The sequence below is a fragment of the Rhipicephalus microplus genome, chromosome 10 (assembly GCF_043290135.1).
Source record: "Rhipicephalus microplus isolate Deutch F79 chromosome 10, USDA_Rmic, whole genome shotgun sequence".
Taxonomy (NCBI): Eukaryota; Metazoa; Arthropoda; class Arachnida; order Ixodida; family Ixodidae; genus Rhipicephalus; species Rhipicephalus microplus.
The window spans coordinates 79177306-79192364 of NC_134709.1; the positions used below are offsets into that span (position 1 = coordinate 79177306).

Genomic DNA, 15059 nt, shown 5'->3' on the forward strand with positions numbered 1-15059 from the left:
GATCTAGTTTTTCCCAGCAGATTGAGTTGCATTTTTTTTCAGCTAGAACTTCAGTGATGTATGATCTCTAGCTTCCTCCAACGAGAATCTTCCGGATGTAGCTGCATCTGTAACCGTTGACGACAGAGGCGTGAAAGATCTTCCGGTGTACTCCTATGTCTGTCTTCGCGCAACCACTTGAAGAATTCTTGTCGCATAGCATCACTGAGTGTGACGTCCCTCTCGTGCATCCTGAAACCTCTGCTTGTAACGACGTTTCTACTGTAGCCAATTTACTTACGCAGTGAGGGTCCCACTTACTCGATGTGCGCCTTCTGTGACAAGCTGAGCACGTAAGTTTGACGTAGAAAGAACGTGCCTGATGGCCTCGGGACGTGCATTGATAGCAGCGGTTTTCTTTCGTCAGTATTCCTTTCTTATAGTCGAGCGAGAGGCTCACATCACAGGTGCGTGTGCCGTGTTTTTTTTTTCGATTTGCAGAAAAAACACTAGCTCCAGCTGTTTGATGTGCTGTCCGGTACCGAAGCAGTGCTGCCGGCTTGACCTTTATGATGACTAAGAGTGTAGTCAATGAGAGGTAATTCTGAAAATGGCTGGCACTGATCCGGCTTTATATCTGTTTCAATGCGTGTGAAGGTAAGCAGCTCTTTCAATTTGGAATTAGAGGTTGCAGCTGTTAGTGCTGCGTCTAAGGCATTCATAGAAGGCTCGTGTCTTAAAACGTGGCCGCGCTTTGCTCATGTGCACGCCAGTACGATATCATGTGGCGAAGATTCTCGTAGAATGTCAATGAGCAATTAAGAAAAAGTGACCGTTGGTACGTTTAGTGCAGTGAGATAGCATACGTTGAGCTGACTGGTATCGTAAAGTGGCCGGAGGCTGTGTACGCCACTTTCATACTTTACGTGAGGTAGATTTCGAAACGCTGATAGCTGGTGTTGCTCGATCTCTTTTTTCTTGCCGTCCCACTGTGGTCCCCGGTTTCGGCACCACACAGTAAAGAAACCTATCGATCGGCAAGGAAACAAGACCAAACGCCGTTCATGGTTTCATCTTCTTCGTATTGTCTAGCAGTGCTCGCGTGCACACGTTTATACTACATATTTTTCTGCACCATAGCTGCAAGTACACCACTCTACGCACGAACTAGTTATAGGCACAAGTAATATGGGTATGCTTCACTTGACCTATAACCTTCAGCACTTCATTGGATATGTCAGTTGTAAATATAGATAAAACTTTTCACGTTTTTCAAGTGTAAGGCAAGAAAAGCGTAATGGTCCTTCGTCGAACACTTTAAAATGTCTCAGGCTAGTTTGATAGTTACCACATAATTACAGATGTCCGGATATCTACGTTGAGAAATTTTATACCACGCAGGTAAATGTGAAGCAATAGATCACTTACCAGTGTCGTGAGAGCCACAAGCTCTGAATCGGTGATGCATCGGTAGGCAATACCTCGTATGCAGTACCTGCAGACTGGCCTGAAAGTAAATTACACGTACTTTTTCAGGTTTCGAAAGTGTGGTCGTTAAACTTTATATGTACATGTCTTGCACTTTCTCAAAGATACGCTCAATGGCGCTGGTGTAGTACAATTGAACAACACTGCTTGACATCACCAATTATATCTACTTCGATTGGAAGTACTATGACTTGCCTTGAAGTCGAGGGTTTGACGGAAACGCGATTTATCTCCATAAATGATGAGGCTGCAAAATCTGCCAACCAGAAGTTTAGGCCTGCCTGTTCAGTATGAAACAAAGGCAACTAATCTGTTTTTACAACTCTGAAACAAAGCTACATCAACACGAGGGTTGTCTTCTGTTGCCCAAGAATATAGCTACCACAGTGCGAAAACGGCACTGAAAACATTATGCTAAGCTTTGTGATAAAGCTTAATCAGGCAGTGAATCAGATAGGACAAAAGAGAGAACGACCTCGTCGATCGCCCCGCCGCGGTGGTCTAGTGGCTAAGGTGCTCGGCTGCTGACCCACAGGTCGCAGGATTAAATCGCGGCTGCGGCGGCTGCGTTTCCGATAAAGGCGGAAACGTTGTAGGCCCGTGTGCTCAGATTTGGGCGCACGTTAAAGAACCCCAGGTGGTCAAAATTTCCGGAGCCCTCCACTACGGCGTCTCTCATAATCATATGGTGGTTTTAGAACGTTAAATCCCACATATCAATCAATCAATCAATCAATCACTCAATCAATCAATCAATCAATGACCTTGTCAATTAGTCTCACCTTGCTGTCTTTTCCAAACGTTCTCTGATGCACTGTTTGATTAAGTTCCAAATTGGAACCCCACTAACACTAATGCATTCTTATGAAGGTTTTTTCTGTCATCTCATACGTAAACATTTTTTTTTCAGTCAATTCGAAGTGAACTCTGAACACTAGATTGAATGCACGAAATAGTTAAGGAGCAGCGAATGATTTGTACAGACTTTCGTGAAGCTATGAATACCGTAATTAAGGTTGCATGCTTGAGCGTAGGAAATGACCAATGAGTAATCACAGTGCGCTATATACGGTAAAGAAAGTATCATGAAGTGTTACAGTACAAGAAACTGTAAATAGTGAAAGAACTTACCGCGTCCAGCATTCAGCTTTGCGGCGTCGCATCTCTTTTCCTGGGTGCATAGATTCACGCATTAATGTGCTTATCCTGAGAGCCATGCACAGCGGCAGAACTGTGATGCCTTGCTCTTTGGAAAGCAGCGCACATAAGGATAGTAGACCACTAGCTGCGAGCCACTTCGACTGTCCATTACTCCCTTGGACATCACGAGAAAGTTGGCAGCTGTTGCGGTGAAAAAATAAAATACAGTGCACTTCTCTAAACTGCCTCATATTCTGCCTTATCATATCTGTTTGCGAGAACAACACGAGTATTTCAAAACATTTTGTTAACAGCACGCTGTCTACATGCAAATTGTGAGTAGAAGTTTGTGGGACAACTAAACCAGCTAACCTATGAGATTTAAGATTTGGTTTATTTTCCCCAGGTAGGTACATTTGTAGGAAAGCGAACATTTACTAATCGGGGGGGGGGGAGGGGGGGAAGAGGATGACAGAATGAAAAATGCAAAATATGTAGCTTCACTGGCTTCACTACCAACATGGCATGAAAAGAGCAGCATGCCCTGTGGAGAGTGTTTTAGCAGTGCGAAATTGAGAATCGCGTAGCTAAGTTCAGAAAGACAATAAAACGCCGAAACTACCCTATTTACACTAGAAAAGAAAACGTAAGCAGACACAATATATGAAAGCTATATCTGAGAACTTTCTGTTACATTCCACGATAACTTATCAATAAAATATATCTGTCTAATTTTCTACGTGTACCGCATATACAGTTTGTGCTACAATTTGAAAATTCATAGCTTAATGCGAATAGGTATATATTCTTTGAGTGTCTGTATGATATGTTTGTTTTCATGAAGAGTTTTCATGTATGATGTCTACGTGTAATGCTTTATTTGCAGTGACAATTATGTATATGCATGTTTTGATTTTTCTGGTTGCTTTATTGTTTGTATACTGGCATCGCATGCAAACATGTACACGCATGCCGAATGCGCATGGAAGTGAGAGCCTCTGTCAGGCAATACGGCCTTTAGCTCTTACTCCTCTTTCTGTATCAAATAGAAATAAAATTAACTTCAAACTTCAAACTTCGAACTTCAAAATGAATTTCTGAAAATCTCATGTTAACGTCGCCTGTTTCAAATTTCAGTAATTTAGAATTTTCGCGCGGTCATGCAGTCTGGCAGGGAAGAATCTGTTTTGTTGTAATTGTCGAGAATTGTGTCCTCTAACGATAGACTGGCATTAAAAATGTGAAAACAGCTGATGTCAATGTTGATTTTCATCAGCAACACTTATTACCACGAAGAATCACCATCCGTACCACTGTGCTAATCATGCTATAGGCTACTTATGAAAACACGTGACCCTTCACAGTATTTTGATGTTAGCTCATTCCGAGTGCTATGATATTTTTCGTGCAGACGTATAAAACGAAGATATCTCAAGCATCACAGCAGATCAGGTTAATACTTATCCTACACATATCCGTCTCTATATCACTCTATCTTGACAAAAAAAAACAAATGAGTAAACGGCTAACTATTATTTTTTCGCAAAATACTCATAACACACTTTGAAGATTTGGCACTTGTCTTATTAGAAACCGAAAGTATCTTTTCTAAAAAAAGGCGGTGATTAGGGTTCGATACTCACGCAATATACAGTTGCTAACAAGCCCTGCACTGTACCCACCGAGTATTTCCACAAATCAGTTGTACTTAACGCAAAAAGTAAACGCTAATGCGTGAATTGGCGCGTCAGCCTGTACAGCCAACTAACAAGACTGCTGATAGAGCATGCGCCTAGGCAGCTCTCATGCAAGCCAGTAACCTTTTTTTTTTTTCGAAACAAACGTACGCTCCCATCGGCGACATTGTACCTGGGCAACTGTCCTCCTAATGCTGAGTACGCTTTCAATACCACGCCTTGTGAAGACTACGCTGCGATCAAAAGCGCGTCAATGAGGCCGCAGCTGATGCAAACATTTGAAAGCATTTTCACGTAGGCATATATATGCGAACGCTATCACTTAACGTTTTCTTTCGTAGTTTCTTGTTGGCTGACAGCTGCAAAGCAACGCTAATAAGGTTAGTAACGCTAAGTCGCTCGATTACATGATGGCAGTTCGTACTTCTCGAGTTAAATCCTATCAAACGTGTGTACACTCAACTCTCCTTTGGTTCGCCAGTGCAAGGGCTTGACTCACACTTAAGGCTTAAGGTAAAATCACCAGAATGCGTTTTGGTGCAAGGTTAGCGCTCGCTATTCTATATCCTTAATCTGATATGGTCATTATACATCCCGTTACAGAAGCTAAGTCAGACATTATTATCAACATTTCGCGCGGAATTGGAATTTAGGTTTACGTTCAGTAGAATGAGTATATTGATTAAAAATTAAGCAAATATAAGAAGAAAGAAGAAAAAAGACAAACCAACGAAACGACTTGAATGAGGGTGACGTTGCACACATGCGCATGCTCAGTCAGTTGCACAAAGACATTAGAAGCAACTTCTGAGACACGCATCCCAACCCTCCTCGGAAGTCTGTCTATGATGCTCGAATGCTCAAGCGAAGGTTGCGGCAGCGTTATTTTCGTAGGAGGCGGAAAATGCTTGATGCCCATGAGCTGGAATTCAGCTGGATGTTAAACAACCCCGAGTGGTGGAAATATACAAAGCCCTCTAGGGCACCCCTCGTAATCGTAGCGTAGTTTTAGAATGACAATTATTAGTGGCGTGCACAATTGTTTCAGTGATAGCGTGTTGGCTCTCACGCAAAAGGCCAAGCTACCACTGCAGTGGTGTTGACGGTGACGCTGACGGTGACGCAAGTTTTCTTTTATTTCAACCGCACTGGGATTTGAATTCAATTCCCAGTGCGGGAATCGAATTCAATTGAATTCGGTTGAGTTCATTTGAATTTGTGAACTAACATTTATTCTTCCCAGTGATGTGCGAAATGACGACATTTTGTTGCAGTAAAAATCTGCCTTCTCATCAGGCATCTTAGGCTGTCGCACTCTTATAAAAAATTGGACGTCTTAGGCACACAACTTGATAACATCCATTGCCCTCTTTTTGTGTAGTAAGCCTGCCAAGCCGCAGCGCAATGGTTACACAACATCATTAAAACTGAAGTTGAGTGACTATCAATTCAAAGGGTGTAAAGCAAGAAACTAAATTTTATTTAGCGGGATACCAAAAAATACTTAGAATTATACGCGTGCTGATGTAGTCATCTCTTTTATAAAGTAGGCATATTTCATGCATTTTGAATTTAACATTCGTAATGATGTATTATGGAAACATTTTGTCTGGTTATGCCACTAAAATCGAATCAAATCGGGAAATGTTTTATGCCTAACAACTATCTATGGAGCAATAGGTTGTGAGAAGCATTATTTTCCCTACATGTTTTGCTGTTGGCTTAAACGAGCCATTTTTCACTCGCTCATTTCTTCGATAAACGAAGACTTCAAGTCACAAAACGTTCCAAGGTTACAAGTAAAAATGTTTTGCTAAGACAAATGAGCAACTACACTTTTTTTACGTTGATCAAGCTCTTACTTCAGAAAACAGGTTTCAGAATGTTAACATAAGAAAAGGCTACGGCATACACTGAAAAATTTTATCACGCAATGGGCTATTGGAAATCGATAATAGAGAATTCTCTTTTTGCCAAAATAATACCAAAAATGGGGACGACTGCCTAGTATAGTGATGTACAACCAGATGGGTTACGCTTGCCCATTTTGACTTACAAAGAATTGCGAAAAAAATGGGCATTATCTTTTACCAGTTGCGTAATATATAAACAGTGCCCGCATAAAAGACTGATCGTCTTTCCTTTCTTTCTACCATAACTGTGCAATAGAGACTCGGACAATTCACCAAGAGTAAGTCCATGTCTCTTCTCAAGTTTGTCTCGTTTGAGTTTTATTCTTTCCGTAAGTAAATCTGTCACTTAAACTGCACACCCATAGAAACGGCATTTTTATTGCGGCAATACACTGAAAAGTCATTGAGCTACATCATTTTGACCTAAAGCAATCGCAAGAGCACTTTAGAAGTGGTTTCGCAATTCTATTCTGAACCATTTGCAACCTGAAACGTCCAGGTTTCAGGTTGCAGTAAAAGATTGGCTAAGAAGTTCATATATAAAAGCTCGACTTGAAGGTTTCTACAGAAAGACGTCTCAAGCACGCGTTTTTTTTTTCACTAATACAAGGTAAGTCGGCTGCGTAACGACTGATTCTAGGAAATATGTACCAGATCTCTGCAACTTAGAATAGAAATAAAGAATAACGAATACCGTAAAACGCTCCGAAAAGTAGAAGATTGATGATTTATTGATATGTGGCTTTTAACATCCCGAAACCACCACATTATTAAGAGAGACGCCGTAGTGGAGGGCTCCGGAAATTTCGACCACCTGGGGTTCTTTAGCGTGCACCCAAATCTGAGCACACGGGCATAGAACTGTTCCGCCTCCATCGGGAATGCAGCCGCCACAGCCGGGATTCGATCCCGCGACCTGCGCGTCAGCAGCCGAGTACATTAGCCACTAGACCACCACGCCGGGGCAAAAGTACCAGATTGATTAAATTATTTTCTTCCGAGGAAATTTTTGTTGGTATTTATGCTGCGTAACAAGGCAGAAACATGATGTTTCCAAAGACACTTCACTGAAGGTGCTTACTTAATCGGCTACAATTCACCATCAGTGTTGTTTTTTTTATTTTTGCTGCAGTTCACTGTAGACTTTCAAAGTGTTTCTTATCAACAGGTTCAACACTAGAAGTTTTGAGTACAGGTTACGTCATGCGTCAACATACCGGGCAAGGAGCTTTTTTGTGTGTGTGCAGCATCATCAGCTGACCTCACTCAAATTTCTAGCATGAGAAATTTAATCCTACGAACGCCGGGAATCCTTATCTTGCGAAAAAGAAAAAGATATTGTTCTGTGTAACTGAGCACAAGCAAGTGTGTTCGGGCAAAGTCTTTGCAATATAGATAGAGCTTCTCCTTTTTGATATTCAACACTTTTCGATACGAGGAAAACATACACGCTTTTAAAATGTATGTGTCTTTGATTGTAGCACAGATGATATCAAGGCATTGCTTAACCTTACAGTAGCAGACCAACAATGCGCATCACTATCATTCAGACAAATGCACGATCCCTCAGCGTTTGTACGTCGTCTTACCGGTGGTAGCAGAGGAACGACAGCAGAAAGAAGAGGCAGCAGAGCACTTCGGCTCGGCCAACTATGCTTGACACCTGCGACAGGGTGACAGATATGAATAAGCCGATTGTACATAGCCCATCTGACTGTCGAAGAATCTCATTGTCACCATCCAACCCCACTAGTTTGTGTTACAAGTTATCGTCATTTTGACAATTGCGCTAAAAGTAAGTTTCAACCTTAAGTGTGGCTTAGTAGCGTGAGATGTAAATATTTTGTGTGTCTGGCATACAAATTGTTTCAACTGCATGACTTCGTAATACACTCTATGGGTCTGAAAGAGCGAGACGGGATAATAGGTTAACGTTGCTTTGCCACCTGCACACACGCGGTCGTAGATTTCTTTGATTCTGACATATCTTGTAGAACGCCACAGAGATTGACTATCAGTTATCGTATTAAAAAGTAAAATTTTTTTTGCACAGATTCACACGAGGCTTTGCTTACTCTCAAGACATCACTGCTCTATTCATTCATAATATTACTCTGCAGATCTGGCTTACAATTTCATATTTTTTATACGATAATGGAAATGCGATATGAATATATGTTGGAGAAGAACACATAAGTAATTGAGTTGATACTGAAGTGTTTTTCCAGGGACTGGATATGTCGGTTTAGGTGTATAGTAGTAAGATTAATGCTTTTAGAAAAATATTAAAACTACTCACTCTTTACGCGTGGCGCTGGCTAACTCTGCCATGTTTACACGCATATATATATATATATATATATATATATATATATATATATATATATATATATATATATATATATATATATATATTGCCGCGCACGAAACAAAGAACGAAGACGATGTGCGCGCCAACAGTCTCGTGAAAAGGGGGACTGAAGAACACGACGTGCTTTTGTTTTTGCTCGCCTGCTCTTGGCTACTGCATAAAAAATTGCCCGCAGCTTCCCTCGGGGGAACACTGAGGAGGATGCGGAGCATATAATTGGTTAACGACAACGCTTTGGAGTTGTTCTGAATGTTGCCGATTCGAGTTAAATTGTTATCGAACCAAAGACGATCACACACCTTGCAGGTGTGGCCGAAGGTTCGGTCGAGGAAGTCGCGCTTGAAGCGAGCATTGGGCGTGGCATACTGCTTGGCGCGCCACGCCGCTACCTCGGCGCGCTTGCGCTCGCGGGCAGCATCGGGATCGGCCTCTCGTCGCCGACGCTTGCACTCGGCTTCCCGTTTTCGAAAGTCCGGGTCCTCTTGTCGACGCTTACGTTTCAAAGCGGCCGAATCCGGTGCTGCTGCTCGACGCTGACGTCTCTCAGCGGCTTCACGTTCTCTAAGTTGAGAATCTTCCGCTCGACGCCGACGTTTACGTTCGGCGTCGCGAGCTCTTCTCCGCGCTGCCTTGTCTTCGGACGACGACTTGGTTGCGGTTCCGCCAACACTTTGGCCGGCGCTGGTCGAAGGGACGTCGATCATTGCGACCTCGGACGTCGACGCACCGTACAAACCAACCGACGAGCGGCAACTGAGCGAGCGAGCACCGACCTTGAGCGCGACGGCGCATGCACTGTCAGCTGTCGAATGTTCGAGAAGGGGGAGAAGCGCAACGGCGCATGCGCGCGCGTCAGCTGCCGATGTTCTCGAAGCGCGACGGCGCATGCGCGCGCGTCAGCTGCCGATGTTCTCGAAGCGTGACGGCGCATGCGCACTACATTATACAGCTAGCGAATGTTCGTGAAGGGGAGAAGCGCACGCGGTGTGTAGAGGAGGAAGGGTGCACAGATGGTGGAGGAGTGAAGCGCGCGCGGTGTGTAGAGGAGGAAGGGATGCACAGATGGTGGAAGAAGGAGGAGGAAGCTTGCGGACGGCGCCGCACTACAAGCCTCGAGTATTAGATGCTCCGCATCTAAAACACACGCCGTCGGTTCTTGGACTCAACGTCTCGGTGCACTGCTTACGTTGAACCGCGACACTGGTGGAGGCGCTGGGAAGCAAGCCTGCCTATGCTCAACACCCCATCTGGGAGCCGTTCATCAAGTCCCGACACGCAGCCATCTGTTACGATACCAGTGCACCGGTTCAGTCGGCGGTTGCTAGGCCTATCTCCTGAGCTGACCTCCTTCGACGAACATTCTACCAGGCATTACGTACCTCTACCAATGGCCTCCGCTAGCCAGCCACAGTTGGTCCAAGGGATACAAGGCAGCCCCGTTTCCAATCCAACCCAGGTAACACTTCTTCAGCCACTTGTGCCTGATCGCTTCAGTGGTGCCCCACACGAAGATGTTGAGGATTGGCTTGAGCATTACGAACGCGTTGCTGACATCAACCAGTGGAATGCTCAACAGAAGCTCGCCCGCACGTATTTCACTCTCGATGACGGCGCTCACACGTGGCTTGAGAATCGAGAAGGCCGTATATCCACATTAGGATGACTTTCGTCAGCAGCTGATTGACACCTTTGCTAGCGTCGACCGTCGTGAGCGGGCTCAGCAGTTGCTCGAGTTAAGGCTTCAAAAACCTAACGAAACTGTGGCAATGTTTGCTGAAGACGTGACGCGCCTCTGTCGTCGGGCTGATCCCAACATGTCCGAGGAGAAGTTGCACTACCTTAGGCGCGGCGTGAAAGAACAACTGTTCGCTGGACTTGTGCGCAATGCCCCAACTACCGTGGCCGATTTTATAAGAGAAGCCACTGCCATTGAGCGTGCTCTGCACCAAAGATCGAGGTAATATGATCGCTCGTCCACTACCACCCCAATCAACGCTGCTTCAGTGACTCTGGACAATCAGGGCTCCCTACGTGACCTTATCAGAGATATTGTCCGCGAAGAAATGCAGAAGCTTTGGAATCCTCCAGTGGATACACCAGTGACCGCCGTTGCCGCAGTCGTTCGTGACGAACTTAGGCACGCTTTTTCAGCAGCTGATCTCGATCGCGATCAGCGTCAACTGAGTTACGCCGACGCTGTCCGTCGACCCCCACCCGTCTAGCCCATTACATCATACTACCAGCCACCTACAGCCGCACCTTCGTCGCAGCCATTGCAGGAGGCTTTCAGACGTCAGCCCATGTCTCCGATGTCTCCATGCCACCAGCCACCACTTGCCGCGCCTTACTCACTACCACGAGAGGACATAAGACGCCCACAATTTCGCAGAAAGGACGCTTGGCGCACCGTTGATCGGCGCCCTCTCTGCTTCAACTGTGGTGGTGCCGGCCATATAGCTCGCTATTGTTGGTACCGCGACACATCGCTTCGCCCGTCTCGGCCAGGGTACGACGGTCGCCGTGCCAATGACGACTACATTGTTCGCCATGACGACCCTGCTTTTCGAGGACCTTCAACAACGTGGTCTCCCTATCACGAGTCGCCTCTTCATCGCCAGCCCAATTCCGCCCACAGGTCACGCTCTCCATCCCCTGCTCAGACATCATCACCGAATCGACGTACTTTTGCTGAGCTTCGGGCAACAAGGTCGCCCAGCCCTTACCGGGGAAACTAAAGGCGGCGACCTCTCGGGGTAAGGTCGCAGCCCGACCACAAGACGATAAAAAGCCCCCAGTACTGCCGCGACAGAACGACTTGACGCCAACGAATATTAACAACGCCGAAATGGTGAGCGCCGACCTCAATGTAATTATTGACGGAGAGCAAGTGACGGCCTTAGTCGATACGGGTGCTGATTTTTCCATAATAAGTCGGAAGCTGGCTGATCATCTTAGAAAAGTAAGAACGCCATGAACAGGACCACATATGAGAACAGCGGCTGGTCAATTGCTGCTCCCCACAGAAAGATGCACAGCAAGAATCAGCATAGGAGATTCTTCTTTCGTCGTGACTTTCATTGTTCTCCCAGAGTGCTGCAAAGATTTAATTATAGGAATGGACTTTCTCAGGGAGCATGGCGCAATAATCAACATCCCGTACCGCGTGGTTTCATTTTACGAGAGTGCTCGTCTGACTGATCATACATCACCAGAGCACAAATCCTTTCGTCTCAAAGACCACAATATAGTCGTGCCGCCTCGATCGTGTATCCTCGTTTCAGTAGCATGTGACGTACCGTTCGACGGTGAAGGAGTCGCCGACCAACTAACCTCGTTGCTTTTCACTCACGGGATTTCCGTAGCACGAGGAATAGTCAATGTCACCGACGGCCGAACGAACTTGCTGTTGACCAATTTCACCTCCGAGCGACGGCACCTTCCAAAAGGCACAACGGTGGCACATTTCGACGAGATCGCAGATGTTCATGACTGCTTTTCAGCACTCGAAGCAACACCTGCACAAGACCCACGTGACCTAGCACACAACCTTGACGTCAGCCCTACTTTAACTCAGCCACAGGGGAAACGCCTGCTTGTGCTGCTAGACGAGTTCCACGACTGTTTTGCGTCGACCTCGAAAGGTGGCCGGACGTCCTTGACCAAGCACGGAATCATCACAGAAGACATGGCTAGGCCAATCCATCAAAATCCGTACCGTGTGGCTTCAAAAGAGCGAGAAGCGATAGAACAGCAGGTAACAAAAATGCTTGAAGACGACGTCATTCAACCGTCGAAAAGCCCCTGGGCATCACCTGTTGTTCTAGTGAAAAAGAAGGACGGCAGCCTGCGTTTCTCTGTGGACTATCGAAAGCTAAATCAGGTCACAAAAAAGGACGTGTACCCGCTTCCTCGCATAGATGATTCAATTGACAGGCTTCGAAACGCACGTTACTTCTCTTCCATGGACCTAAAGAGCGGATATTGGCAAATTGAAGTAGACCCCAGGGATCGTGAAAAAACCGCTTTCGTGACGCCAGACGGACCGTACGAATTTAAGGTTTTACCATTTGGCTTGTGCTCCGCTCCTGCTACTTTCCAGCGTCTCATGGATACCGTTCTCTCTGGCCTTAAATGGAGAACCTGTCTAGTATACCTTGACGACGTCATTGTGTTTTCTACAATGTTTGACGAACACCTTGAACGATTGCAAATGGTCTTGCAGGCCATACGGGCCGCAGGCCTGACGCTCAAGCCGGAGAAATGTCACTTCTGTATTGAGGAACTGCAGTTTCTTGGCCATGTCGTCAGTTACGCAGGAGTTCGTCCAGACCCCGAAAAAGTTGCCGCCGTCGCACAGTTTCCAACATCAACAGATAAAAGGGCAGTGAGGCGTTTTCTGGGTCTCTGTGCATATTATCGGCGATTTATTCCAGATTTTGCGCGCATCGCGTCACATTTAACTCGTCTCACGAGGGATGACGTTGCATTTGTTTGGGGCGACGAACAGGAAGATGCTTTCAATGACTTGCGGCAACGTCTACAGACGACCCCCGTGCTTGCTCATTTTGATGACACAGCCCCTACAGTGCTTCATACTGACGCCAGCAATGTTGGCCTCGGAGCTGTGCTTGTACAGCGCCAGGATGACGAGGAAAGAGTGATCGCTTACGCAAGCAGAACTCTGTCACGCACAGAAGCAAATTACTCGACCACTGAAAAGAAATGCCTCGCCGTGGTGTGGGCAGTTATGAAATTTCGCCCATACCTGTATGGCCGCCCATTCAAGGTTATCAGTGACCACCAATCGTTGTGTTGGTTAACAAGTCTGAAAGAACCTTCCGGGCGATTGGCACGCTGGAACCTTAGACTACAGGAGTTTGATGTAACTGTGATGTATTAGTCATGAAAACGACACACGGACGCCGACTGCCTATCTCGATCACCAATAGAGTCAGCTGCTGCTTTTGATGAAGAGACAGCGTTCCTCGGAATCCTCGACACGTCAACCATCGCAGATCACCAGCATGACGATCCTGAGCTACTTGGCTTCAATAAATATTTAGAAGGACGAAGCCAGAATGCACCCAAAGCCTTTACAAGATGACTATCGTCGTTCTGTCTGCGAAACAATGTCCTTTACAAAATGAACTTCTCATCAGACGGGTCCACCTACCTGCTTGTCGTCCCTACCACTCTTCGTTCTGAGGTGTTGCAAGCGTGCCACAACGAGGTAACATATGGACATTTAGGCTACACGCGCACACTGAGCAGAGTTCGAGGGAGATATTACTGGCCTAAACTCTCCGCTACCGTAAAGCATCATGTTCGTACCTGCCTCGATTGCCAGCGGCGCAAGTCACCTCCAACGAAACGAGCCGGTTTGCTACACCATGCCCAGATCCCGACAACGCCGTTTGACCAGATCGGAATGGACCTTTTGGGCCCACTTCCCACCTCTAGAGTTGGCAACCGTTGGGTTATAGTGGCGACCGAATACCTTACTCGCTACGCCGAGACAAAAGCCATCCAGAGAGGCACAGCAGAGGTGGTGGCCCGGTTCTTCATAGAGAACTTTGTGGTTCTTCATAGAGAACGAAACGACTGCTGACGCGTTTACTCAACGCGCAGAGGAAGCCAGGCAGCTCGCTCGTCTGCGAATATACAAACAGCAAGAGTACGACGCAGGCCGCTATAACCAACGTCATACACCTTTAACGTACGAAACCGGGGACAGGGTATGGGTGTGGACGCCTGTACGAAGACGGGGACTATCCGAAAAATTGCTCAGAAGGTACTTCGGACCTTATCGATTGCTGCGACGACTAAGTGACGTTACCTATGAAGTCGTCCCGGATAGCCCAAACTGTTCAAGGCGTCGCCAGCACCGACCTGAACTTGTGCACATAGTGCGCATTAAGCCATACGTCAGCGGGTGACTCTGCGAGGCACCGTCGCTTCTACAAAGTGACTTCTTGTGAAAATTACTGTCTCAGCTATAGCATCGGGGCGATGCTCTTTTAAGGGGAGGCAAATGCCGCGCCCGAAACAAAGAACGAAGACGATGTGCGCGCCAACAGCCTCGTGAAAAGGGGGACTGAAGAAGACGACGTGCTTTTGTTTTTGCTCGCCTGCTCTTGGCTCCTGCATAAAAACACACGCCGTCGGTTCTTAGACTCAACGTCTCGGTGCACTGCTTACGTTGAACCGCGACAATATATATATTGGTTCTAATAACTTTTCCTGTACATTCCTTTGCATATATATATATATATATATATATATATATTATATATATATATATATATATATATATATATATATATATATATATATATACTTATATATATATATATATATATATATATATATATACCAGTCGACGGCAGCATGACTGCCGCCATGGCTGAAGTGTTAATGCATATAGGGCGTGTTACCTAAAGGTTTCAACTTCGATTCGTATACCGTCGGTAA

The 15059-nt window shown here is 45.8% G+C and overlaps 1 protein-coding gene across 1 annotated transcript in view; it reads right to left on the bottom strand.

Annotated features, from left to right (window-relative positions):
• LOC142774772 (protein O-mannosyl-transferase TMTC1-like) overlaps positions 1-15059 on the bottom strand; it is a 64054-nt gene that overhangs the window by 48426 nt on the left and 569 nt on the right. Inside the window, exons 2-4 of the mRNA XM_075875806.1 lie at positions 7807-7880; positions 2599-2808; positions 1408-1486 (exon numbers count right to left, since the gene is read on the bottom strand). Of these exons, the coding sequence (XP_075731921.1) occupies positions 1408-1486; positions 2599-2808; positions 7807-7880 (363 nt within the window). The remainder of the gene's footprint in view (positions 1-1407; positions 1487-2598; positions 2809-7806; positions 7881-15059) is intronic.